The following is a 26,091-nucleotide window of genomic DNA, read 5'->3' on the forward strand; positions in this document are numbered from 1 at the left end:
TTATCAGAGCACTGTGCACTTTCTACAGCAGCAGAAAACACACACTCAGGACACTCAAGCACACACGGTTTTACTGTGGGAGAAGAGCACCACCTGGTGTTGGACAAATAGAAAAAGTAGCCAAAGTAAATCCCAAATGAAAAGAAAGCATCAGTAAACTAATATATTTATATGTCAGAAAGGAAGAAAACATCCCATCTGGAGCACACATCAATTTAAATATGCAAAACTAGGGCATATTAAAGACATACTGTAGTACTGATGACAGAATTTTCATTGCCTTTTAATGCAAGTAAAAATGTTTCAAATATGTTTGGTGAAAATAGCATGTTTAAAAAATAAATAAATGTTGAAATGGGTGAAAAATAATGGAAATAATTACTATTAAATGATTATTTTTCCATTATTAAAGTGGAATTAATATGGCATTGTCATTTAATCTACCGTCACGGATTCACATCAAAATAAAATAAAAAACATATCTATAAATTAACACTGTTTTTCATTTATTTATGCTTATTATCTTTCCTACAGCAAAATAAGTGTGTAAATTACAGTACGGAGACATTGGCTGTTTCTCAATTCCACGAACCCAAAGAACAGCGTTCTTGTGGAGACTGGTGCTGTGCTGAGACACGCACCCCTGCCGTAAAATGCACCCCCTCTGAAATGTGCATATATTGACTTAAATTGATTGAAAAACAATAATAATAGACAACTAATGTCTAATAACTAATAATAGTTATGACAACTAATGACAGTGACTGAGGTGAGCTCCATGAATGGAGCCCCTACCTTACAGAAGATGTACATTTAAATAAATAAATAAATAGATTTAATTTAAATAGAATACTGATGAGATTAAGTCAAGTGAATGGTTTAATGTGTGGTTTAGTTTTGATTTAATTTGATTTGGTTGATTTTCGAACAGATATATCATACAGAAAATATCTTTAACAAAAAATACATTTCAACATGGTTGAAAATGGAGTGGGATGAGGCACAAGCCTATTATTTTACCACCCCATTACCACATACATCCTTTGTTTATTACTTAAACTTATTTCTTTTATTTATCTCTTCTTTTTACATGAAACATTTCATCCTTTTGGCATCTTATATGTATTATTATACATATAACAATATGACATATTATATGTTTGACTCCATTTGTACCTTTACATTTTATGACGAAGCCAAAAAAATAGTACTGCAAACAGCCATTAATTAAAATTCCCTCATACCTTTCTCATTTTATCCTTTTTCAATCACCTTCATCATTATATTCCTATAATAATATATATTTATACAACGTTTTAAATTGATTAATATCCTGACATTGTTTGAGAATCTGTTTTAGACTGTTCCATAAGTTCACTCCACAGACAGACATACACAAGCTTTCAAAAACAGTGTCTTGAAGAATATCTAGTCTAATATTATTTACTGTCATCATGGCAAAGAGAAAATAAATCAGTTATTAGAGATGAGTTATTAAAACTATTATGATTAGAAATGTGTTGAAAAAATCTTCGCTTAGTTAAACTGAAACTGGGGAAAAAAATAAACAGGAGGGCGAATAATCCTGACTTCAACAGTATGTATAAACTCCATCCTAGCATAAACTCACACATACATATAAACTCGCTGCATGCAAACACACCTATACACACTTGCATATACACAAACTCCATCCTTGCATTCACCCACAACAACACGCGCACACATAAACATGCACATACACAAACTCGAAGCATGCAAACACATACACACGCACATACATATACAACTCGATCTATGCATAAGCACTAATAAACTCTCACATATAAATGTAAACTCGATGTGTGCATAAACACTTGTGCAAACGTATAAAATAAAATTCACAAACGTATAAACAATTTGTTGTGTATATGCATATATGCAAGTGATTTTATATGCGTATATGCATGAATTCTCAGTGTGAAAGGAAGTAATTTCAGGTTAAAAGGAAGTAGTTTAATTTCAGCGTAAAAGTCCTTTGAGCATAAATGAACAAGATCATTATTCATCATGAATCTATGTTGCTGCAAAGCTTAGGAAACAGAAATAATGTGAGTAATGGAGGAATTACATCTATTGTATAATGAAAATAGATTATGCTAATCATAATATAAATAGATAATGCTAAGGAATGCTCTTGCAAAATTAAAGGTTTATTATACCATTAATTTATTAGAAAGCTATGGGTTTAATAAATATAAGCTTGCATAAGTAATTATTCAGAATAAAATATGTTTAATATTAGTTTATGTTGGTTTTATAATTGCTGTCAGTATTCGTCATGCGTAGGCCCACACAGAATCTGCGTGCGCAGAAATACGCAGATTTTTAGCCCATCATTTAGCCTGTATTTACTTGTGTAAATGTGTGTAAATTAATATTTATTCAGTTTTTTAAATTCATTTCAATAATATTATTGTGATATAATAGTGGTAATATTAAAATGTTTACATAATTTGTTTACAATACAGTTTGTAAGTAATATTTTCTGTCTATTTGTAGATATATTATATGAGAGCAGGGGCACCACAGGCCGCCACGGGCCCTCTGACAAGTGTAGATCAGTGGGAGTGGTCTCGGACGAAAGTGAAGAGGGGGTGGGGGCTTGGGTGGGTCGCAAACGAAAGTGAAAAGCGGGTGGGAGGGTGGGGTTGGGGTCGCGGACGAAATTGAAGAGCGGGAAGGGTGTTTGTGGCAGACGAAAGTGAAGAGCGGGGTGAGGGGGTGGTTGTGGGCCGTTGATAATGTCTCTGCGGGCCCCCAAAATGTGTGAGCCCTTAGAATCTAACTGGATTTGCGTTGTAAACATTGAATAAAAGTTACTAGGTCTTATTTTTTATTTTATATAAAGTTTTTAGTTTCGATACTCCTAAAACCGTTACGCATAAATCTGCAGATTTTGTACAAAATTCTCTGCAGAAAAAACAAAAAAAAAATGTCTGCAGATTCTGTCTGGCCCTAGTCACGCCTTACGATACACACTTCTGTCCAGTAGGGGGCAGGAACACACTTTATAAGTGAGTTTGCCTGTCACCAATAAACAGGCTAATGCACCAAAACGCTGGATGTCAGCCACACACACACACACACGCACACGCACGCACGCACACACACACACACACACACAGAGAGGAGTTTTTGATAGGCTCAACTCCTCATGACTGACTGAGCTTGAATCTTTCAGCTTTGTTTCTAACACAGACTGTTCTCTTTTGCAGACGCTGTCGGACGGCGACCTCAACAAGTTCAGCTTCATTCATCGGCCGTGAGTGTTTCATTTCTCCTCTAAACTCGCCCTCCAGCATGTGCGTGTGTGTGTTCAACCAGCTCAATTCCCAGAGCTCTTGTGTTTCTCTCCATGTTTCCTCATTGATGTTGGTCAATGATTGTCTGATGCAACGAGGAAACTCTCATAGTTCTACTCTCCCTCACACACACACACACACACACACAAACACACACACACACTCAAAGGGTTCAACTATCTGACAGAATGCTTTCACTACAACATGAACTTTTACCAGCACATTTATTAGCAATTAAGTAAAAATGTATTTGGTAAGTAGTTGTTCTGTAAAATGGTATAATATATACATACAGATAATATACTGTGTGTATATATATATATATTTGCATTGAGCGGCAGTTCTGTGGGCGCAAATGCCTTGTTGAGGTCAGAGGAGAATGGCCAGACTGGTTCAGCTGATAGAAAGGCAACAGTAACTCAAATAAGCACTCGTTACAACCGAGGTCTGCAGAAGAGCATCTCTGAACACACAACACGTCCAACCTTGAGGCGGATGGGCTACAGCAGCAGAAGACCACACCGGGTGCCACTCCTGTCAGCTAAGAACAGGAAACTGAGGCTACAATTCACACAGGCTCACCAAAACTGGACAATAGAAGATTGGAGAAACGTTGCCTGGTCTGATGAGTCTCCATTTCTGCTGCCACATTCGGATGCTCGGGTCAGAATTTGGCCTCAACAACATGAAAGCATGGATCCATCCTGCCTTGTATCAGCGGTTCAGGCTGGTGGTGGTGGTGTAATGGTGTGGGGGAGATTTACTTGGCACACTTTGGGTCCATTAGTACCAATTGAGCATGGTGTCAACGCCACAGCCTACCTGAGTATTGTTGCTGACCATGTCCATCCCTTTATGAGCACAGTATCTCCATCTTCTGATGGCTACTTCCAGCAGGATAACGCACCATATCATAAAGCCTGAATCATCTCAGACTGGTTTCTTGAACATTACAATGAGTTTACTGTACTCAAATGGCCTCCACAGTCACCAGAAATCAATCCAATAGAGCACTTTTGGGATGCGGTGGAACGGGAAATTGGCATCATGGATGTGCAGCCGACAGTAGCTTGTTGAATCTATGACATGAAGGATTAAAGCAGTTCTGAAGGCAAAAGGGGGTCCAACCCAGTACTAGTAAGGTGTACCTAATAAAGTGGCCGATGTGTGTGTGTGTGTGTGTGTGTGTGTGTGTGTGTGTGTGTGTGTGTGTATATATATATATATAGTGTCTGTGTGTGTATCTGTGTGCACATATGTGTGTGTGTGTGTATCTCTGTGGGTGTCTTAACCTGTGTGTATGTGTGTGTGTGTCTATGTGCATGTATATGTGTGTGGGTATTCATGTGTGTATGTGCATATGTTTGTGTATCTGTGTGCGTGTGTGCGCATGTGTGTGTCTCTGTGTGCATGTTTATCTGTGTGTATCTATGTGCATATGCATGTGTGCGCTCATGTATGCGTTTCTGTGTGTGTGTGTGTGTGTGTGTGTGTGTGTGTGTGTGTATGAGCATGTGTGTTTGTGTATATGATTTAGATGGTTTTAGTGGTTGTCAAGTGGTTGGTGTGTGTGTGCATGTGTACGCACGTAAGTGTATCTGTGTGTATGTGCACATGTGGATGTGTCCGCACAAGTGTGTTTGTGTGTTTGTCTGTACGTGTGTGTCTGTGTATGTGAGTGTGTGTCTGTGTGTGCGCTCATGTGTTTGTGTATATGATTTAGATGATTTTAGTGGTGTGTATACGTACATAAGTGTATCTGTGTGTATGTGTGCGTACAAGTGTGTGTTTGTTTGTGTGTGTGTGAGAACCACTAAAATCATCCTTATGATAACACTTTGAATGAATGAAGTCCAGAATAGACTAGAGTAAAATGTTGATTGATTATCATTCGAAGACGTAAAGGTGTGTAAACCTGCCAGACAGAGAAGTGAGAGCGCAGAGAGTCGAGAAATAGTCTTGATTCATTGAAGTGAATCAGTTCACAGTGGCTTCACTCTAAATATAGGAGCGACGTGACGCTCACAGCAGTTTCACAATCCTCATTACACACCACTTCTGCGGAAAAATCACCCAGCGTACAGCTGCAGACGGCGTGTGTGTGTGTTTAAACCAGCAATGTCCAACACCCACAGTATGATCAGTGCACTGAACTAGCTGACACACACACACACACACACATATACAGAACACGTTCACACTCATTACAGACAGCTTAATTAATACACAATGGAGAATCTGAACAGATTGACAGCTCCGGCTGCTGTTAAACTCCGGTAAGACAAACTCTTTACTCTGTTTCACTGTTATTTCAGCACAAGGAAGCTCTCTGCGCTGTTTCAGCTGGATTAAGATGAGTTTTTCTTAACATAAGACTGATTTTTAAATGCATTTTAAAGTTTGCATGTAGTAGATCTGTAGTGAAGTGTGTATGCAAGCAACTTAAACACAGCAAACGTTTAACACTCTACAATAAGGCTAATGCACACTTTAATGACAGAGTAAAGACAACACACATTTTTAGCTTGATTTAACTTATTTTAATACTAATCGAATCATTTTAATACTTAAAAACTTCACTTATAAGTCATACAACTGAATTAATTTAGTTGTAACTTAATACCTTTAACTCAATATTTTAAGTTGGTTTGATTGATGTAAGCTGAGATGACCAGGAAAGTTAATTTGATTCAACTAAACAATTTAAATCAGCAAGACTTTTTACAGTGTATTTACTGGCATGAACAAGCAATACACAATGCATTTATTATAGTATTCAGTCAACTTTCTTAGCATTGCATGTATGGAAGAAGAACAGAATTTATAGCTTATTTAGTTAGACATAAAATGTATTTATTTATTTATTTATTTATTTATGTATTTATTTATTTATTTATTTATTTATTTATTTGAGTATTTATTTATTTATTTATTTATTTGTGTATTTATTTATTTATTTATTTATTTATTTATTTATTTATTTATTTATTTGTGTATTTATTTATTTATTTGTGTGTGTATTTATTTATTTATTTATTTATTTATTTATTTATTTAAGTATTTATGTATTTATTTATTTATTTATTTGTGTATTTATTTATTTATGTATTTATTTATTTAATTATTTGTGTATTTATTTATTTATTAATGTTTTTATTTTTTTATTTATGTATTTATTTTTTTATTTATTTATTTATTTATTTATTTATTTATTTATTTATTTATTTATTTATTTATTTATGTATTTATTTATTTATTTGTGTATTTATTTATTTACTTATTTTTTAATTTTTTTATTTATGTATTTATGTATTTATGTATTTATTTATTTGTGTATTTATTTATTTATTTATTTATTTATTTGTGTATTTATTTATTTTTTTATTTATGTATTTATGTATTTATTTATTTATTTATTTATTTGTGTATTTATTTATTTATTTATTTATTTATTTATTTATTTATTACACTGTAAAAAAATCCTGGTTGCCTTCATTTTTTTTAAGCTGAATCAAATAACCTTATGAGTCCATTGTTAAACTGAGCTAAAACAGCTTGCATAACTTATAAAACTAAGTTTAATAAGTAACAATGAACTTAAAACTGTCAGGACTAATTGATCATATAATTTTTACAGTGTGTAGTATTTATTCAATGTTCTTAACATTACACATTTGGAGGAAGAACAGATTTCATTGCTTATTTAGTTAGACATTAGATGTATTAGAAAAGAATGTGGTGATAAAATGATGGAGTTTATTTGATGATCATTATTTATAGTTATTAATTGTTATTATTATTATTGTTATACACTGTTATTTATCATTGATGAGTGGAAAAGAGATTTGACTAATGAGCATATGCTTCTTCCTATTTATTTTCAGACATGTACGAGTTAAAACAATGTTTTGCATTGAGTTTAATTATTTGCTTTGCCTAACTGTATATTTTTCTAAAGTCTAAAGTCTAACATTAGCTATTAAGTTGCTTTTGTTAGTTCCTGTTAACTCACAGTGCATTAATTAATATTCACTTTTTGAAACCTGTAATAAAGTTTAGGACTAAGACTAGTTAATATTAAATAAAATAGACCTTTTTATATGGATTTAAAAGGTTGCATTTAGCAAATCAAAATAAAAGTCTGATTTGACATGATATATGTGTGCATATATATTTATTATACACAGTATCATATATATTTGTCAAACTGTAGTGAGTTTATTGAGCTGCTGTCACTATGTGGGTGGAGTATTATACAAGAGTGAAGAGGCTGTGCGCTAATGCTGATATTACAGAAGCCAATCATATTAGAGAATCAAGCAGAACTGTTATGATGTTGTACTATATAAATATATATATATAAATATATATAAATATATATATATATATATATATATATATATATATACATATATACATATATATATATACATATATATATACATATATACATATATATATACATATATACATATATATATATATATATACATATATACATATATATATACATATATACATATATATATACATATATATATATATATATATATACATATATATATATATATATACATATATATACATATATATATATATATATATATATATATATATATATATATATATATATATATATATATATATATATATATATATATATATATACACACACATATATACATATATATACACATATATACATATATACATATATATATACATATATATATATATATACATATATACATATATATATATATACACATATATATATATATATATATATATATATATATATATATATATATATATATATATATATATATATATATATAAAATACACAGTACACTTTAAATAAATAATTACAATTTACTGTAACATTTACAGTAACTATTGCAGTTTTGGTTGTCAGTACAACTAACTTTATAAGAGCACTGTAAATTAATAATTCAAATTTACTGTAAAATTTACAGTAACTCAATGCCAATTTTGGTTGCCAGTAAGACTGTAAATCTACAAGCACACTGTGAATTAATAATTAAATTTACTGTAAAATTCACATAATGTCTTAATGTCAGTTTTGTTTGGCAGCAATGCTAAATTTTCAAGCACACTGCAAATAAATAAATCACAATTCACTTTAGAATTTACCATATCTCAATGGCGAATTTGGGTTGCCAGTAAGACTGTAATTTGCAAATGTACAGTAAATTAATAATTACAATTGTAATGTAAAAAAAACAGCACAAATGTAATTATTTATTTAGTGTGCTTGTGAATTTTGCAGTCCAGAGTAAAGTTTTACAGTAATTTTTTTACAGTGCAACATTACTAAAAAGGAAAGTTACATGAGATTTTACATATAATTTACCGTCATTTACCATATTTATTAAGGAATTACAACTGTAGAATTTTTACTGTTTATTATAAAATCATGTTTACGCTGCAGTGAGGATGCATTATTCATCTGTGCTGGATTTTCTGAATTCAGACACTCTGAAACAGCTCTGAATCTGTGCAGACTGTAATTATGTTCATTATATGTCTCGGTCACCTCGGTCTCTCCTGCAGAAACAGACTGTCAGAAGCTCTTAACTTTATACCTGACGAGCTGTAAAAACCCACAATTCAATGCATTACGCTTGAAGAGAGATTTACAGAACATATGGGCGATTGGAGAGCAGGGCTGTTATATTGAATTCATCAAACTACAGCAAAATACAGTTCAGCTCAAAATTATTCTTTTCTAAATATTTCCCAAATGATGCTTAATAGAGCAAGGCATTTTTCACAGTATTTCCTATAATATTTGTTCTTCAGGAGAAAGTCTTATTTGTTTTATTTCAGCCAGAATAAAAGCAATTTTAACTTTTTTTTAAACCCATTTTAAGCTCAATATTATTAGCCCCGTTAAGAAATTTATTTTTCGATCGACTACAGCAGTGGTCCTCAAGCGAACAGGTCATGGTTAACAATTTTACCGCAGACTGGGGAAGGGGGCCAGTTGGATTACAGCAGTGCTTAATTTGTAAATTGCGAGGTCACAGAACAGATCGGGTAACAGATCCGGCATGTTACCAGAGGAGGGAGAGGTAACGGGCATTTGCGCAATTTAATTGGTGGGAGGGAGGGATGTGTCGCAGACGAAAGTGAAGATTGGGGTGGATGTGTAGCAGACAATAGTGAAGAGCGGGGGGTGGGGGTGGGTGATGGAAATGTCGTGGACGAAAGTGAAGAGCAGGGGAGGGGGGAGGGTGCTGCGGACGAAAGTGAAGAGCAAGGGGGCGCGTGTGTCGCGGACGTAAGTGAAGAGTTGGAAGTGGGGGGGTTGATGTGGATGAGGGAATGTTGTGGACGAAAGTGAAGAGCAGGGAGGGGGGAAGTGTGCAGCGGATGAAAGTGAAGATCGTGGGGGTGGATGTGTTGCGGATGAAAGTGAAGATTAAGGCGGGTGTGTTGTGGACGATAGTGAAGAGCAGGGGGTGAGGGTTGGTGATGGAAATGTCGTGGACGAAAGTGAAGAGCGAGGGGGCCGGTGTGTCGAGGATGAAAGTGAAGAGTGGTGAGTGGGCGTTTGGGGTGGGTGGTGTAATGTCACGGACAAAAGTGAAGAGCAGGGAGGGGGGGGGTGTAGCAGATGAAAGTGGAGAGCGGGAGTTGGTGTGGGTGGGGGAATATCGCGGACGAAAGTGAAAATGGGGGGGGGGGGAGGAATCGAGGAGAATAATGAAGAGCAGGGGGGGGGGGTTGCGGACGAAAGGGAAGAGCATGGGGGGGGATTCGCGGACATAAGTAAAGAACGGGTGCTCCAGTTTTTTGGGGTTTTTTTGCTGTGTAAAACATATGCTGGAATAGTTGGTGGGACTATAGGATACATATCGAATTCCTTAACCTCTTTAGGCTCAAGGTGTTTTTTTACATGCATTTTTTATTTCTCTTTGCTATTTGGGCTTATTATAAACTAATTAGAATAAAAACCTGAGTATCATCTTTTGATATGATGTACTTTTAGAGAAAGTCCATATATGTGGACTTGTGGCCTGAATTTACATGAAACACTTTTTCCTGAATGTTTTTTAACGCATATTTAACATAAAAATTGTTTTTTTTTTTATTTGCTTTGACTATCAGAGAGTAAAAACAACATTTTTACCAGTTTGGACAGCTAAAAAATAGTGTTTGGGACATTTCATATGCTGCAGAACAGATGCAGGATGACACTGCATGTCTGTAACAAAATATAAAACATTCAAAGTATTTTAAATAGCCACTTAAGAGCTAAAATGTGCTGCCCACGTATGTGATGTCAGGCGTTTGCTCTTGTTGCTAGGAAACGCACACACACAGACAACGTGCGCAGTACAGCGCACCCGGTGAGCGACTCCCTTCAGATTCATCAACATGTATGATGGCGTTCATCAAATGTGCTTAAACTAAGCGTTCTTAAGTATGGCTGTATTGTACAAGCAAGAATTCTGACACAGCAACGTGAAGCAGACGCTTTACAAAAGTTGTGGATAGGGGAGGGAAACACGTCAAACTTCATCATCCGGCATTTTCACTGAGTACATTTACATGGACACCAATACTCCGCTTTTATGATTAAGATAATACTCTGATTAAGAGTCTACCATGTAAACCGCAATTTTTGATTACCTTAAAGGACCACCCGAGTCACGAAATGGATGTTTTTCTTTCCGTTCGCCAAGCGGTATCAAATTCCATTAAAACAGCACTCCTCCAGCAGTCCTTACTTCATGTTTTCATCCAATAATTGTGATGGGGCATGAACAATATGTTGCTGAATGAGAGTGAACTGCTGATCTGCAGTTAAAGTCAAAAGATTAAAAATGAAACACCCGAAATTACATGAAACTCTGGGGGGAAACGCTGGATAGCCTGAGGATGCGACATTTGTTTTATACTGAAAGTGCTTCCTTGGTCTTATCCATATTTATTTGCACTTTGAACACACGTTGGCCACAAAAGGAAATAAAAAAACTGCAACTGCGTAAATTGCGTTAGTTTAACTTGTTAAATATTTCAAATTAATGGCATGTGTTAACCCGCTAATTTTGACAGCTCTGTTAAAAACATATATCTGCTCTCTGTTAAAAATCACCTGGGATATATTCGAAAAGAAGGCTAATGATTGTGTGTTCATCTGTATGTGTGTTTTAATCAACGAATGTTTTGTTTTTCAGGCAGCTCCAGAAAATCGTTCAAGACATCAAAAAGAACGACGACAGCCTGTTCAACAGACTAAAAAGGTGCGCTTAAGTTCCTCGTTAATTATAACACAACGGGAAAAGACAAAGTCCTCAATCAAGCAATTAATCACTGGAGTGTTTTGTGTAGGGCTGCACATTCATTTCCCTTCGGCTTAGTCTCTTATTTATCAGGAGTTGCTACAGCGGAATGAACCGCCAACTATTCCAGCATATGTTTTACACAGCGGACGCCCTTCCAACTGCAACCCAGTACTGGGAAACACCCATACACACTCATTCACACATACACCATGGCCATTTTAGTTCATCAATTCATCTATACTGCATGTGTTTGGACTGTGGGGGAAACCGGAGCACCCGGAGGAAACCCACGCCAACACGGGGAGGGCATGAACACTCTGTCAACTGACCCAGCCGGGACTTGACAACTGACCCAGCCGGGACTTGAACCAGCAACCTTCTTGCTGTGAGAAAACAGTGTTACCCACTGAGCCGCCCTGTCGTGATAATGATATTCCTTATTTTATAACTAACTTTAAGAAAAATTTTCAGCAATAAAAATAAAACTATATTTTTATGTTACTATGTTATTATTTTATCATCATACTAAAATAAACAGGTAATAAAAATGTCCGGAGCTAATAAAATAATTTAGGGCCCTATTGTACACCCCGTGCATGATTCATTTTCACATTGTGCACCACAATGTTTAAATAGCACATGCTGAAAAGCATGGGGGGGTTAAGGCACATTGTTGGCAAGTTGCTATTTTGAGGAAACAGACCGCACCAACTAAAAGCTGCTCTCTGCTCTACAGTCAATGGTACAGAGTTTTTATTTGTCATTTAAAGAGTGTGTTAGTGATAGGCAGCTATCCGTGTCCAAAATGTGCATACAGTAGCTTATTACACACACAGGGATGTACAGCAGTACGCAAATACCTGTGAAAAATGAAAGGATTAAAATAAAATAAAAAGATTGACGATATAAATATCCATATTTATAATAATGTACATTTGTTTGGTGTTGTTATTATCAGTAGTAGTATAAATATATTATATTCATATTTATATTTGTTTACTTTTTTTTGTGTGTTCTCCCTGTGTTGGCGTAGGTTTCCCCCACAGTGTCCAATCTAATGCACTACAGGGGAATTGATGAACTAAATTCGCCATAGTGTATGAGTGTGTGTGTGAAAGAGTGTGTATGGATGTTTCCCAGTACTGGTTTGCAGCTAGACGTAGAGATCTGCATTTCTGCGGTTGTACCACGAGACTCGACCAGATTTCTTGCAGCGCGGGAATACATTTAACTTGATTGATTTATTTTCGAACAGAAATATCCAACGCAATCTCACGGCAACGTAACTTTTTGATTTAGTGGCTAATTCGCATGAATTCGTACGATCTAATTCGTATAATTTAGTACGATTTGCTCATCCCCCAATGACGGTTGGGTTTAGGGGTGGGGTTAGGTGCCACGCCTCCTTTTTATTATTATTTTTTTAGGGGTTTTCTCTTTTATTAGGTAGGACAGAGAATATTAACAGGAAAACATGTGGAGCAGAGAGAGGGGAAGGATCGGCATTAGACCGTGAGGCGGGAATCGAACTCGGGTCGCCGTGAGCACCAGAGTGCATGTGTCGACGCACTCACCACTACACCACTGGTGCCAACGTCCCACAATATTCTGACACTCGATGACACTGGAATACCCTGTCAGAAAAGTCTAGTGGCTGGGAATGAGCTCTTTACAGCGTCTGCTATAATGTTAATGTTGTGTTTGTGTGTTTAAATAGATGAATATGGCCACGGTGTAAATACACAGTATAGTTATGATCTTCCTGCCACATTAGATCATTATAATAACATGATATAAGCCTTCAGTGATTTCCTGAAGATAAATACCAAAAAATAAAGCAACTGGAATAACTACAGCAGTCACCATCGTCTGATCTCATATGAAGCAAGAGATCGCGATGACATATGATGACGTGTGCAGGTGCTGTAGTGATGTCCCAATTCTTAGAGGTAAATTTTGAAGCCCTTCCCCTTCACACTTGGTTTTAAGGGTCAAAGGGGAAGGGGTACAAGAAATAGAATTGGGATTGGGCCTAAAGTTAGGTAACCCACATCAGGCAAGTCTGATGTACGGGTATTTTTTCCACACGTTATAGATGCAAATGGAAAAAAAAAAATTACGTTTTGTGCGATGTGATAATACCTCAAAGTATTACCTTTTACACATGTCTCATTACAAAGGGGCAAACAAAACTGACATTTAGCCTACAATTAGGGCTGGCCAATTTGCTCTAAAATCTAAATCTTGATTAATTAAACGTTTTTACTCGATTATGATTAATGTTTAATTAAAGATTATTTTATTATATATTTTTTGCCCTCATACAGGGGCGTCGCTAGACCCAATTCACTGGGGCACGTGCCCCAGTAAAAATCTCCAGTGCCCCAGTAAATGCTTTGAGACATGATTTACTTCATATGCAAGTGTATTTAATAAGAGTGATAATTCCAAAATAAAGACGCTATTCTCTATGTGCAACCGAACCAACGCTGGTGAAAGAAAACAAAGCAATCAAAAAGCAAACTGATGCATCTCCCCGTGTGCACAGAGAACCCGCGCGCCTCTCGCACGCGCTGCTCTTCTGCCAGTGCGAGTCCCGGTAGTTAACATGCGTGCCAAAAACAGCCTTTTTTTGTTTTGCAAGTCGACAAAACTAAAGTTTAAACAATATAATGGTGCTAAGCATGCCTCCTCCTCATAGATTATAATTTAGTATGAAGCAAAAAGGAGGGATGACGAGTGAGGGAGGTAAGACTTAATAAACCTAATTATCTGCCATGTGTCAAGTCTAAGACAACAGATAATTCTAGAAAACATCTTTTTTTATATTTTGAATTGTTTATAGAATTTCATTCAAATGATGCAAAAGATTTCTTAAATGATTTTAGCATCACTCCAGTTGTGTCTTAACATTGTTTTCCAGTTACATTTAAGATTATTAAGAATAATAATTGTTTAACTAGAATACTTTTATTTATAATGAATATTTATTAAAAATATATATATACTGTTTTATTTATATATATATATATATATATATATATATATATATATATATATATATATATATATATATATATATATATAAAAATAAAATTATATATATATATATATATATATATATATATATATATATATATATATATATATATATATTTATTTATTTTTTTTTTATTAATAAATAAATAAATTAATTAATTAATTAATGTTTTTTTTTTTTTTTGAGGGAGGGGGGATTTGGGGGGGGTGCGTGCCCCAGTAGAGCTTTATGTCTAGCAACACCCCTGCCCTCATAGTTCACTGACAGGTTTTGTACAGTAAATATGTTCACATATTTCAAGTAAGAGATTGACGAATGAAGGGTGCATTACTTAATTTTAAAATAATTGAAAGAAACACACACTATCTACTATGATTATTTACTAATCATCCTCGCTGAACAACTGAAATTTAAACACACACTGCCTAAAGTCACTTTTTTTCTTATAAAAAGTGAAAATAAATAACCTGCACTTTTGGAAACAATATTATTTTTTTAAAATTCATTAAAAGTTGAAAATAAGCAGTATCTTTTGTAAATCAAATATCTCTCGTATATCCTGTAAATAATACTTCAAACTGTGCAATCTTGAAAACAAATTTTTTCAGGCAAATAAATTTAATGTTTAAAATGATATGAAATATTCAACGTCAATGTAGTGCAAAGTAAAGCTGAAGAATGTGTCCATCATCCTTCTTGACCAGAGATCAGATGTGGAGAGTGGCAGCAGAAGTATGAATCAGCCTAGGCTGAATTCTACATCAGCGTCGAGTGATCGACATTACCTTTAATCATAAGGTAAACACAAAACAAAAGCGTCCATATTGAGCTCCTCTACAGCACTAGTCAATTGTAAACACTCGCTCCAATGGAATCACTGCTCTCCTGTGGCTCTCGGCCCCACCCACATTCATCAAGGCTACCAAGCCGACCAATCACAGAACTTGTGATATAAATCATAGCAACGTGTAGCTACATTAATTGAGAGGTGCGCGTTAGTGGGAGATGTCGGGTCGGGTGGAAAATTGTTCTAAGCAGGCAGCAGGTGAACAAAGACTGAATATACAGCGGGAGCGCTCGGTGTGGAATAACACCTGGCGGTGGCAGGACTGAAAAAATTGTCCCGCGCAGACCTCTAGCTGGAAGGGAATCCGCTGTGTGAAACATATTGTTGGAATAGCTGGCGGTTCATTCTGCTGTGGCGACCCCTGATGAATAAAGGGACTAAGCCGAGGGAAAATTAATGAATGAATAAATGACAGCAATATTTATTATATCGCATATTTTGTTCAGTATCATGCAGCTCTGGTTTTGTTTTAGTCTGAAAACAGTCATGAGGAAACATCTGCTGACTGTGTGTTCTCTCTCTCTCATACACACGCACACATGCGCGCACACACACACACACACACACACACACACACACATTTCCTCTCACTTCTCTATTCCTGCGTATAAATACTCCCAAAGCAGACCATTGGGTGTGTCTTGCATGATGGAAACAAGATCACATTTACAGCTGAAGTTATCATTAATAAAAGAGCATCTGCTGCACAACAACAGTTATAAACGCAGGCATTCATTACAAAAACATTAAGCCCCAAATAAAAACTAGCTAGTTTCTGTCTACAGCTGTAATTATTAGCCCTCATGTTTGGGTTTCGGGGGTTTTCCAAAATCCTGAGCACGAAACTTTACTGCACTTCAATGCATTTCTGTTCTGCGCTGTTTAACATGAACGTTTCCTCATTTAAATGCATTACCTTAGACAATGATCAACCATTATAATCGATTAACCATTACAGTCGAAGTCAATTATTAGCCTGTTCAATTTAAAACGTTTTATATTTTTTAAGAGAGAAGATTTTGGATCAACACATTTATTTTCTAATCATAATAGTTTTAATAACTTATTTCTAATAACTGATTTATTTTCTCTTTGCCATGATGACAGTAAATAATATTAGACTAGACATTCTTCAAGACACTTCTATACAGCTTAAAGTGACATTTAAAGGCTTAACTAGGTTAATTAGGGTAAAGTTAGGGTAATTAGGCAAGTCATTGTATTACAGTGGTTTGTTCTGTAGACAATACAAAGCTAATATTGCTTAAGGCGGCTAATAAGATCAAACCTTAAAATGGGTCTAAAACAATTAAAAACTGCTTTTATTTTAGCCGAAATAAACAAATAAGACTTTCTCCAGAAGAAAAAATATTATAGGATAAACTGTGAAAAATTCCTGAATCTGATAAACATCACTTGAGAAATATTTGAAAAAGAAAAAGGTAAATAAATAAATAAATAACAGCAGGGTGAATAATTCTGCCCTTCACTGTATTATTTAACAATGCTGCAATATCACTGAAGTGTTTTGTCTTTTTCTTTGTTTTTAAGGTTTCAGACTGAACAAGCGGCTAATATTCTGAAAACTGGCAGAACTACACTGGACCGGTAAATATGATCACTTTCTGTTTTTACTTTAAGTTTGTTTCTGTGTCTGACTGACGTGTCTTTAACTGTTACTCTGTAGATTCATTTATTGAGTTCATTTTGGCTAACTTTTAACATTAAAAACAATTTAGAATTCATTATCATTATTTTCAATAAAGTGAAATTGGCTAAAAAGAAAAAAAAGATATATATAAATTAATTCATAAATTTTATTGTTTATAATATATTTAATGAAAAAAAGTTGTATATTTAATTTTTCTTTAATTTTGTGTTTAAAATGCTTTTTGTTTTCACATTTCATTGTTTATGTTATTTCAAATATTTATTTTAATATTACAAATTATATAGAAATTTTACATATTATAAAAATGTAAATTATTTTTATATATATATATATATATATATATATATATATATTTTTTTTTTTTTTTTTTTTTTTTTTTTTTTTTTTTACATTTCAATTTTGTATTTTAAAAAAAAATTTTTTTTTTACATTTATTTAAAAAAAAAAAACTTTAAAAAGGTGATACAAAAACTTAATTGTAAATCCTTCCCTTTTAATTTATATAATTGAAAAATTATATTTATACATTATATTATTTTAAAAAATAATACATTAAATAAAAACTATACATAATTTTTTTTTAAATATAGATTTCACAGCTTTTATTTTCATTTGAACAAAATCCATAAGTTATCATATAGTTTGTTTTTTCCCCTTCACTTCGTCAATTGGTGAATTTTTTGTTTCCTCGCCACTGTCGCCACTGGCTTGCTTGGATCGATGATCGATGCATTTGCTCTTCAACGCTTGAACATTCAGCAGTGAAATTTAACTCTAAAATCTGGACTATATTAAACTATATTAAGCTGCTTTGACAATCTATATTGTAAAAAGCGACATACAAATAAACATGAATTGAATTAAATATAATTTCCCCGGAGTATGAATAATTTCAGGCTTGACTATGTTTATTTAATATTTTTCAAAGTTGTATTTAATAATCGATTTCTTTTTTACATAAAAAAATATTAATTGCTCAAACATTACATTTTATTTGTTTTATTTATTCATTTATTTTGTATTTAAAATATTTTTCACATTTTATTGCTTTTATTTTATTCATTTTTTTAAAAATCCATATATACTTTAAATAATTGTATTTAATATTTAATGGAAACTGCCAATTATTTATATTTATATTTTATATTTATTTTATTTTAAAATTAAACTTTAAAAAAAAATGGAAAAACAAAAACTTAATTGCAAATCATTCATCTTTATTTTATTCAAAAGATGCTCTCTTGATCATTATTATCCATATTGAACGATAACAATATATATTCCGATAGCAGTCAATGCTTCCAGATTTAATAGAGTACCCCAACAATGACTGAAGCCACAAAAATTAGAGGGTCCATTAAATGCCATACCATATTATCGGCCGATAAATTTTTGGTGGCCAGAAACTCAGTGCATCTCTAATATCAGCAAACTTTAGATTCCCATTGTTGTATAATTCTGCTGTGTGATTGGCTCTTATAGATCCATATAGAGTAAAAAGGTCCAGAGCTTATCATTGTTATTGACATAAACTATATTATACCAACACAATCTCACGGCAATTCGTAACTTTTTGATTTAGTGGCTAATTCGTATAAATTCGTACGATCCAATTCGTACATTTTTGTACGATTTGCTCATCCCCCAATGACGGTTGGGTTTAGGGGCGGGGTTAGGTGCCACGCCTCCTTTTTAAAATCGTACATTTTCGTACGACTGAACTCGTACAAATTCGTACGAATTAGCCACTAAACTGACAAAACGTAAAATACTTACGTTTTCTCGTGAGATCAGGCTGATTATACTGAATCCAGCTAAACTGTAATCACCCCAGCCCTACAATAAATAATAAAAAAATATTAATTGTTCATTTTCATGTCTACTTTTTAACACTACACAGCCAAGCCTGAAATTATTCACACCCCTTTTTTTTTACCTTAAATGACACAGGCTTCTCCTAAAATATAAGACAATGTACAAAAGGCATCATTGTGTTTGTTTACTTCTGAACAGGGGTATGAATAATTTCATGCTCGACTCTGTTTTATTTATTATTTAATGCAAAATAAAACTATCAAAGCAGCTCACGGCTCAGAGTTCGTCTTTTACTTTCAGTCTGCAAGTATTGAAACGGCTCCAGACGCCCACAGTAACGTCTACATGAGCTTTGTGGTGTCTTTAGAAAGATTTAAGACTATAATCTGGCTTTTACCTTCTCCAAACGTCTCATTATTCTGCTGCAAATCTGTGCGTTTCTGTTTGCGCTTTCATATGTAGTACAGATAACATGCAATCATGTGTTTAAATACTGCTGACGGAGGAAAAATATAATCCAGTCAGCACACTATCGCTAATCCACAGCCTGCTGATATCAACAATAATGGAAAACCACTCATTTATTTGGTCTGTTTTCACTTTTGTTTCAGACTGAAGAAGAAAGAGCCGCCCAAAGTTCCTGCTAGAGACTATCAAGGCAAGCTGAAAAACTCTCTGAAGGAGAAAACATGGAGCTGGAACAGAAGTGCAGCTTTTTCTGGCGTTTATAAAATATTTTATGATGCAATTCAGTGCAGTCAGCAAGGAGAAATAATCTAACACTTTATATGGCCTCAAATAGTCAGGTGTAAACGTCAGGTGTTTATTAGACTTACAAGCATCAAAATACTATTATAGTTGTATACTGTACTATATCATGCATGTATATCTCATACATGGCATGCACACGCAAACACACACGCACGCACATGCACACACACGCACACACAGTACATTATTGCAATTTTATTTAATTTATTTATTTATTTATTTTTCATTTATTCTTTTATTCATAGTTTATTTGTTTGTTCGTTTGTTTATGGATGGATGTGTGTGTTTTGTTTTATTTTTTTATTTTTATTATTTTACATGCTTTACATTAATTTATTTTTTATTTATTAAAATTTATTTATTAAAATTTTAACTCATTTATTTTAATAATTTTATTTATTATTAGTATTTTACTTGTTTTACATTAATTTATTTTAATTATTTTGTGTATTTATTTTAAATTAAATTTACTTTAATTCATTTATTTTAATTATTTTATTTATTAGTAGTATTTTATTTTATATTTATTTTTATTATTTTATGTATTTATTAATTTTTTTTACTGTTCAATAAAATGTAACTCAGAATTTACTTGCTTTATTCATTTATTCATTTTTTTTATTTATTTGTTCATGGATGTTTGCATGTACAGTTGAGGTCAGAATAATTCGCCCCCTTTGAAATGTTTCTTCTTTTTTAAATATTTCCCAAATGATGTTTAACAGAGCAAGGAAATGTTCACAGTATCTCTGATAATATTTGTTCTTCTGGAGAAAGTCTTATTTGTTTTATTTCGGCAAGAATAAAAGCAGTTTTAAATTTTTTTAAATCCATTTTAAGGTCAATATTATTAGCCTCTTTAAGCTTTATATTTTTACAGAACAAACCATCATTATACAATAACTTGCCTAATTCCCCTAACCTGCCTAGTTAACCTAATTAACCTAGTTAAGCCTTTAAATGTCACTTTAAGCTGTATAGAAGTGTCTTGAAGAATATCTAGTCTAATATTATTTACTGTCATCATGACAGAGAAAATAAATCAGTTATTAGAGATGAGTTATTAAAACTATTATGATTAGAAATGTGTTGAAGAAATCTGCTCTCCGATAAACAGAAATTAAGGGGAAAAATAAACAGGGGGGCTAATAATTCTGACTTCAACTGTATGTATGTGAGCGTTTTATTTTATTTTATATTTTAATTATTTAATTTATTTATTAATAGTATTTAGTTTGTTCTGTTTTATTTTAATTTTGATTATTTTATGTATTTTATTTTTATTGAATTTAATTCATTTTTTAAATTATTTTATTTTATTTCATTTGTTTTATTTTATTTTAATTATTTTACATATTTATTTTACATTTAATTTCATTCATTTATTTAATTGTTTATTCATTCAGTCATTCATTTGTTTATTCGTTTATAAGTTAATTTGTTCATGGATGTATGTGTTTTATGTTATTTTAACTTTATTTTATTTATTAGTAGTATTTTATTTTATTTGTTTTATTTTAATTTAATTATTTTATGCATTTATTTTTAATTTAATAGATTTTTACTCATTTATTTGTTTTATTTATTCATTCATTCATTAGTTTATTTGTTAGTTCGTTTGTTCATAGATGGATGTATGTGTACGTTTTATTTTATTTATTTATTTATTAGTAGTATTTTATTAGTTTTATTTTTATTGATTTTATTTAATTTGTTCATTTGTTTATTTATTTTAAAATTCCTTATAGCTTACACTGTGTTGAAAGCTTTTATTTACTTAATCTCTTCATTATTAATGTTTATTTATATATTTTGTTTTGATTAGTTTTTCCCCTCTTCCCCTATTCTGAGTGCGTGCGTGTTTATGAGTTTATGTTGTGTATTCTTTATGCATCTTACGTTCTGACAGCTATTTTATGACTGAATTAACACGCATCTAACTAACTTACTAACTACAAAGTTATTAAGCATTAGAGCAGTTTTTATAGGATTTGGCAATGTTTTATTTTCAGTGTCTGACCGCATGACCATGTTGTGTCATTTCTAGATGAAGCTCCGGATGCTGACAGATACTCTGACTCAGACTTTGTAAGTGCATTACAGAAAACAGTCAGTAACAACAGTAATTATATATTTTGTTGAGTGTGTTTTTATGCTTATTTAGGCCTATCATGCTCGAATAAATAGGACACTAAAACCCACTAGTAGATTCCTTCAAGACAATCAAACTTCATTAAATACAGCGGGAGTCATTAAAGTCTTTAAACTTCAAAAAATGTTGTTTATACTACACATTCATATAATATAATATATTTATATAACATCCTTTAACAAATCCAAAAATAAATATGTACTCGAAACATGTACTTGTTATTATAGATGTTTTAAGGCTGTAAAACCCCTCACTACACACTTTATACACTTTGCTCAGACAGGCAGGGCCGTGCACAGGGGGGTAGCCCGATGGCTAGAGCCACCGCATCTCTGCCCTTATTGGCTGACGTGCCCCTCTCAGCCTGTACCCCCTCCTTCCCCCTTTAACGTGTCCGTGCCTCGCCCCTACAGTGATTCCGGTAATCCCAGTCTCCACTTCGCGCCACCAGCGCCACCCCCTCCCCCAGCCAATCTTCTCTTCGCTTTCCGCGACCACCCTCCTCCCTTACCACGATTCTCGCAACCATCACAACTAACCCAACTAAACACAATGCGCTGTAAAAAATATCAATTAACATAAGCATGTCAAATTGCACACAAAAAAAATCTGTGAAAATCTGTGCCAAAAAAAAAAAGGATGCCTGTGACAGACAGGACACAGAGTCCCTCTAATTTGGCTATCCACTTAAATGCTCATGAAAAAAGAACGTAACCAGCAAAAGACCAGTACAAACACAAAAAACATCTAAATTTTAGTTTATATTAATGCACACAGCCATATAAAAACACATGTGTTACACTTGTGAAATCTTAAAGGACAGCGACACATATGAGGACCCGCAGGGCGATCATGATGACAGCTATGAGCCTCCGCCCAGATCTGAAGCCCACAATATGAAGCCCTTTACTGTGAGTCCATCCATCACAAACCCCAGAGGAGAATATGTGGGTGAGTTGCACTCAATTAAACTATACATTAACTATACGTAGAATAGCAGTTTTCCATATTTTGTGATTCATGTTTTTATTTTATTTATACATTAGAATAGGGTTTAATGCAGGGGGACTTTTAATTTTTCATTCAGCCAGATCAAGCGCTTCCGCTGAACTGTAATTACATTATAAAATTGCAGCGTTTAAGACCTGGGGCCCCATCACACACCTTGTGCAATAAGGAACAAGATGTGTTTGGCGTGATTTGTTGCTATTTTCAGACCAGCGCAACAGTAATTTTCACGTTTTGCGTCACGTTATTTAAATAGTAAATCCATTTGCACCACTTTGTGGACTCATGTGTGTGCTGGTCTATAAAGGAGGTGTGTTAAGGCGCATTGTTGGAGCGTTGCTATTTTGAGGAGCTGAAATAGACCGCACCATTGACCAACTAAAAGCTGCTCTAAAGTCCGGCACAGAGCGCTTTAGTTATGTGCCTATGTGGGTTTAAACGCTTACACACTGCTGAATACATACAGGATGAACAGCAACACACAAATATCTTTACAGATGAAAACAATTAAAGGATTAAAATGATCCAGAAATGATGATTTTCTACATCAATATAAACACCACTGCCTCCATGCCTTCTTCACCTCGGGGGGCTTTTTCAGTTCATTCATGACAATCTGCATCTGTATAATGTTATTATTATCAGCAGTATTATTGATTATCTGCAGATTTATATTTGTTTAACACAAGTGTAGATTTGTCCTCCTGTGGGGTTTTGGAGACATCTTCATCACCATATGGGTCATCAGAACAGGACGTGTGTTTGGATATAACTCAGTGTTTTGACCACACTTCATTATTATTGTTCATTTATTCCTTTGCTGGAGATTAGAGCTGAATTTAGAAATAGTTTTAACAAATCTTTGTGCTTAACAAAGGAAATTAAATATGTGGGCTGATGGATGTGTTCAGTGGAGTGAGTTTCCACCGTTTCCTCACTCCACCAAAGTGAAGAGTAAGGGTGCTTTCACACTAGCACTTTCGGTCCTCACCCGGGTTCGTTTGAAGTCAAAGTACGGTATGTTTAGCTTGTGTGAACATGTCTTCTGAACTCAGTTGCGCACCTGTGAACCATACCAGAGTCCACCTGAAAGAGGTGGCCAGGGGTATGGCTCATGCAAACTCTGGTCCGGTTCACTTCTAGTATGAATGCAATCGTACCAAATAATAGAAGTGAATGGTCAACTGTACAACAAACTATCGTTTTCATAACGTTCATTTGTGTGTGTGTGTGTGTGTGTCACGTACTGTACCTTGGTGACAAGCGGGACCGAGCCAGAGCAAATCACAGTGATGATGTCTGCGGGTCTCCTCCGAAAACAGCACCTGCAGACATCGCATTATGTTCTGAACGTTTATAATAGTTTTGCAGCAGACAGACACAAATCCTTCTCGGTATGTCCAAAACCAAAAGATTCAGTAAAAGCAGAACGACCATGATGTGCGGATGTCTTTCCATTTTGTGTCTGTCACCAAGCAATGACGCAAGCGTACCGGGGTTCAGAAGGAATTAGGCTTGGGCAGTAATACGGTAACATGGTATACCGCGGGATCTAAAAATAGCAATGTGTCAGTTTCAATATCGTTATACCGTCATAAAAAGCAATGCACTTAAATAGGAGACAAGTGTTAAATATGAAGTATTATTTATTTAATGTCTAAACATGGGAATGCGTGATTGTCATCATGGAACAGTGTGGAGGATAGAGAGAGAGAGAGGTGAGGTAAGATCGTGGGTTGCGCACCTGTGACCTGGTCTCGAAAAAGAACACAACCTCTGCAGTTTGGCAGTATTTCCCGTTTCGACCGAACGAGAAGGGAGACGTGGTAAATACAAACTAGAGGTCTGCATTCCCGCTGCTGTAACGCGGGACCCGACCAGATTTTATGCGGTGTGGGAATAAATTTCCAGATAAAGCGCGGGAGCGGTCAGTGACTCTGGTGTAATTTGAACAACAGTGGCAGCCTAACAATATCGCTCCCATTCGAACGAGCACATTCACGTGGATGCTGTTTATGTGTGTGTGTGTGTGTGTGTGTGTGTGTGCATGTGTAACTGCGTGAATGAGAGAGAGCATGATGCTGTGCGTCGCTGGCTTGGTGGTGTGTGTGTGTGCCAAGAGAGCGACCCACGCGGATCTCTAATACGACGACAAGCAGTTGACCGCGAACCTGAGGCATTCAGTTTCTGAATGGTTTAGGAACAAACCAACAGTTTGGTGACGCCGTCTGAGCCTTACATCATAATTTTTTTATTATGCACGGTAATACCGGATACAGAGGTAAAAAAGGGAGGAGATTTGACGACATGAAAATTTGGATACCGCCCAAGCCTAGAACGAATAAAGACAGTGTGAACACAAATCAACCGAGAAGGTGGCAAAGGGGGGCAATCGAACTTGGGTACGGTCCAGGCAATTGAGCTAAGTGTGAAAGCACCCTAAAAGTAAAGTAAAGAGAAAGTAAAGAGGCTGAATGGAGGAGGCTCGTTTTTTATGCTCATGCTGCAGATGCTCTGTTTAACTGTTTTTTGAAGTGTTCAGTTTTTACACAAAGTCCGCCATGTAAATAGTAAACGAACCATGGAGCGACGCAACTGACTATTTAAGGGAATGAGAGATCAGACTCTGATTGGTTGAATGCACGTTATGCTCAAAACACACCCAGAACTCATTAAGAGTATACACACAACCCTGTTACACCATGCATAGACTCGGACATCCCCTTGATGCTTTTGCACTGTGAGCTTTAGACTTTGCAGCTAGATCGTTAAAATAGATCCCTGAAAGTTTAATCTGTACAAAAGTAAAGCTGTGTTTAGCAATGATGCGAAAGTAGACGTGTGTATGTGTGTGTTTCTCTGCATCAGACAGCTGTCGTGGTCGAGCAGCAAAACCCAACCAACCTTTCCATCCCCAACACAGACACACGAGCCAGCAAATGACCCAGCACAGGCTAGCAGCAGAGGAGGACGAGGTAAAAACAGCTTAACACCGACTCTCATATTCACAACCCACAAACAAACAACACTCTGTCTGTCCAGGACGACTACATCGAGCCAGAAGACCAAGTGGAGGACGATAATTACATCGACCCCACGGGGAAAACACTAACAAGTAAGATGTGC

At 34.6% G+C, this 26,091-nt stretch overlaps 1 protein-coding gene across 2 annotated transcripts in view; it reads left to right on the forward strand.

Annotated features, from left to right (window-relative positions):
- blnk (B cell linker) overlaps window positions 1-26,091 on the forward strand; it is a 69,706-nt gene that overhangs the window by 19,762 nt on the left and 23,853 nt on the right. The window contains exons 3-10 of one of the 2 annotated variants that reach the window (XM_056471483.1): window positions 3,258-3,304; window positions 11,553-11,618; window positions 17,099-17,155; window positions 19,646-19,692; window positions 21,853-21,893; window positions 22,776-22,908; window positions 25,834-25,940; window positions 26,008-26,080. In XM_056471483.1, coding sequence (XP_056327458.1) covers window positions 3,258-3,304; window positions 11,553-11,618; window positions 17,099-17,155; window positions 19,646-19,692; window positions 21,853-21,893; window positions 22,776-22,908; window positions 25,834-25,940; window positions 26,008-26,080 — 571 coding nt within the window. Of the gene's footprint in view, window positions 1-3,257; window positions 3,305-5,416; window positions 5,621-11,552; window positions 11,619-17,098; window positions 17,156-19,645; window positions 19,693-21,852; window positions 21,894-22,775; window positions 22,909-25,833; window positions 25,941-26,007; window positions 26,081-26,091 lie in introns of those variants that run through there. The other variant, XM_056471484.1, reaches the window with a different exon arrangement.

The sequence above is a fragment of the Danio aesculapii genome, chromosome 13 (genome assembly GCF_903798145.1).
Source record: "Danio aesculapii chromosome 13, fDanAes4.1, whole genome shotgun sequence".
NCBI lineage: Eukaryota > Metazoa > Chordata > Actinopteri > Cypriniformes > Danionidae > Danio > Danio aesculapii.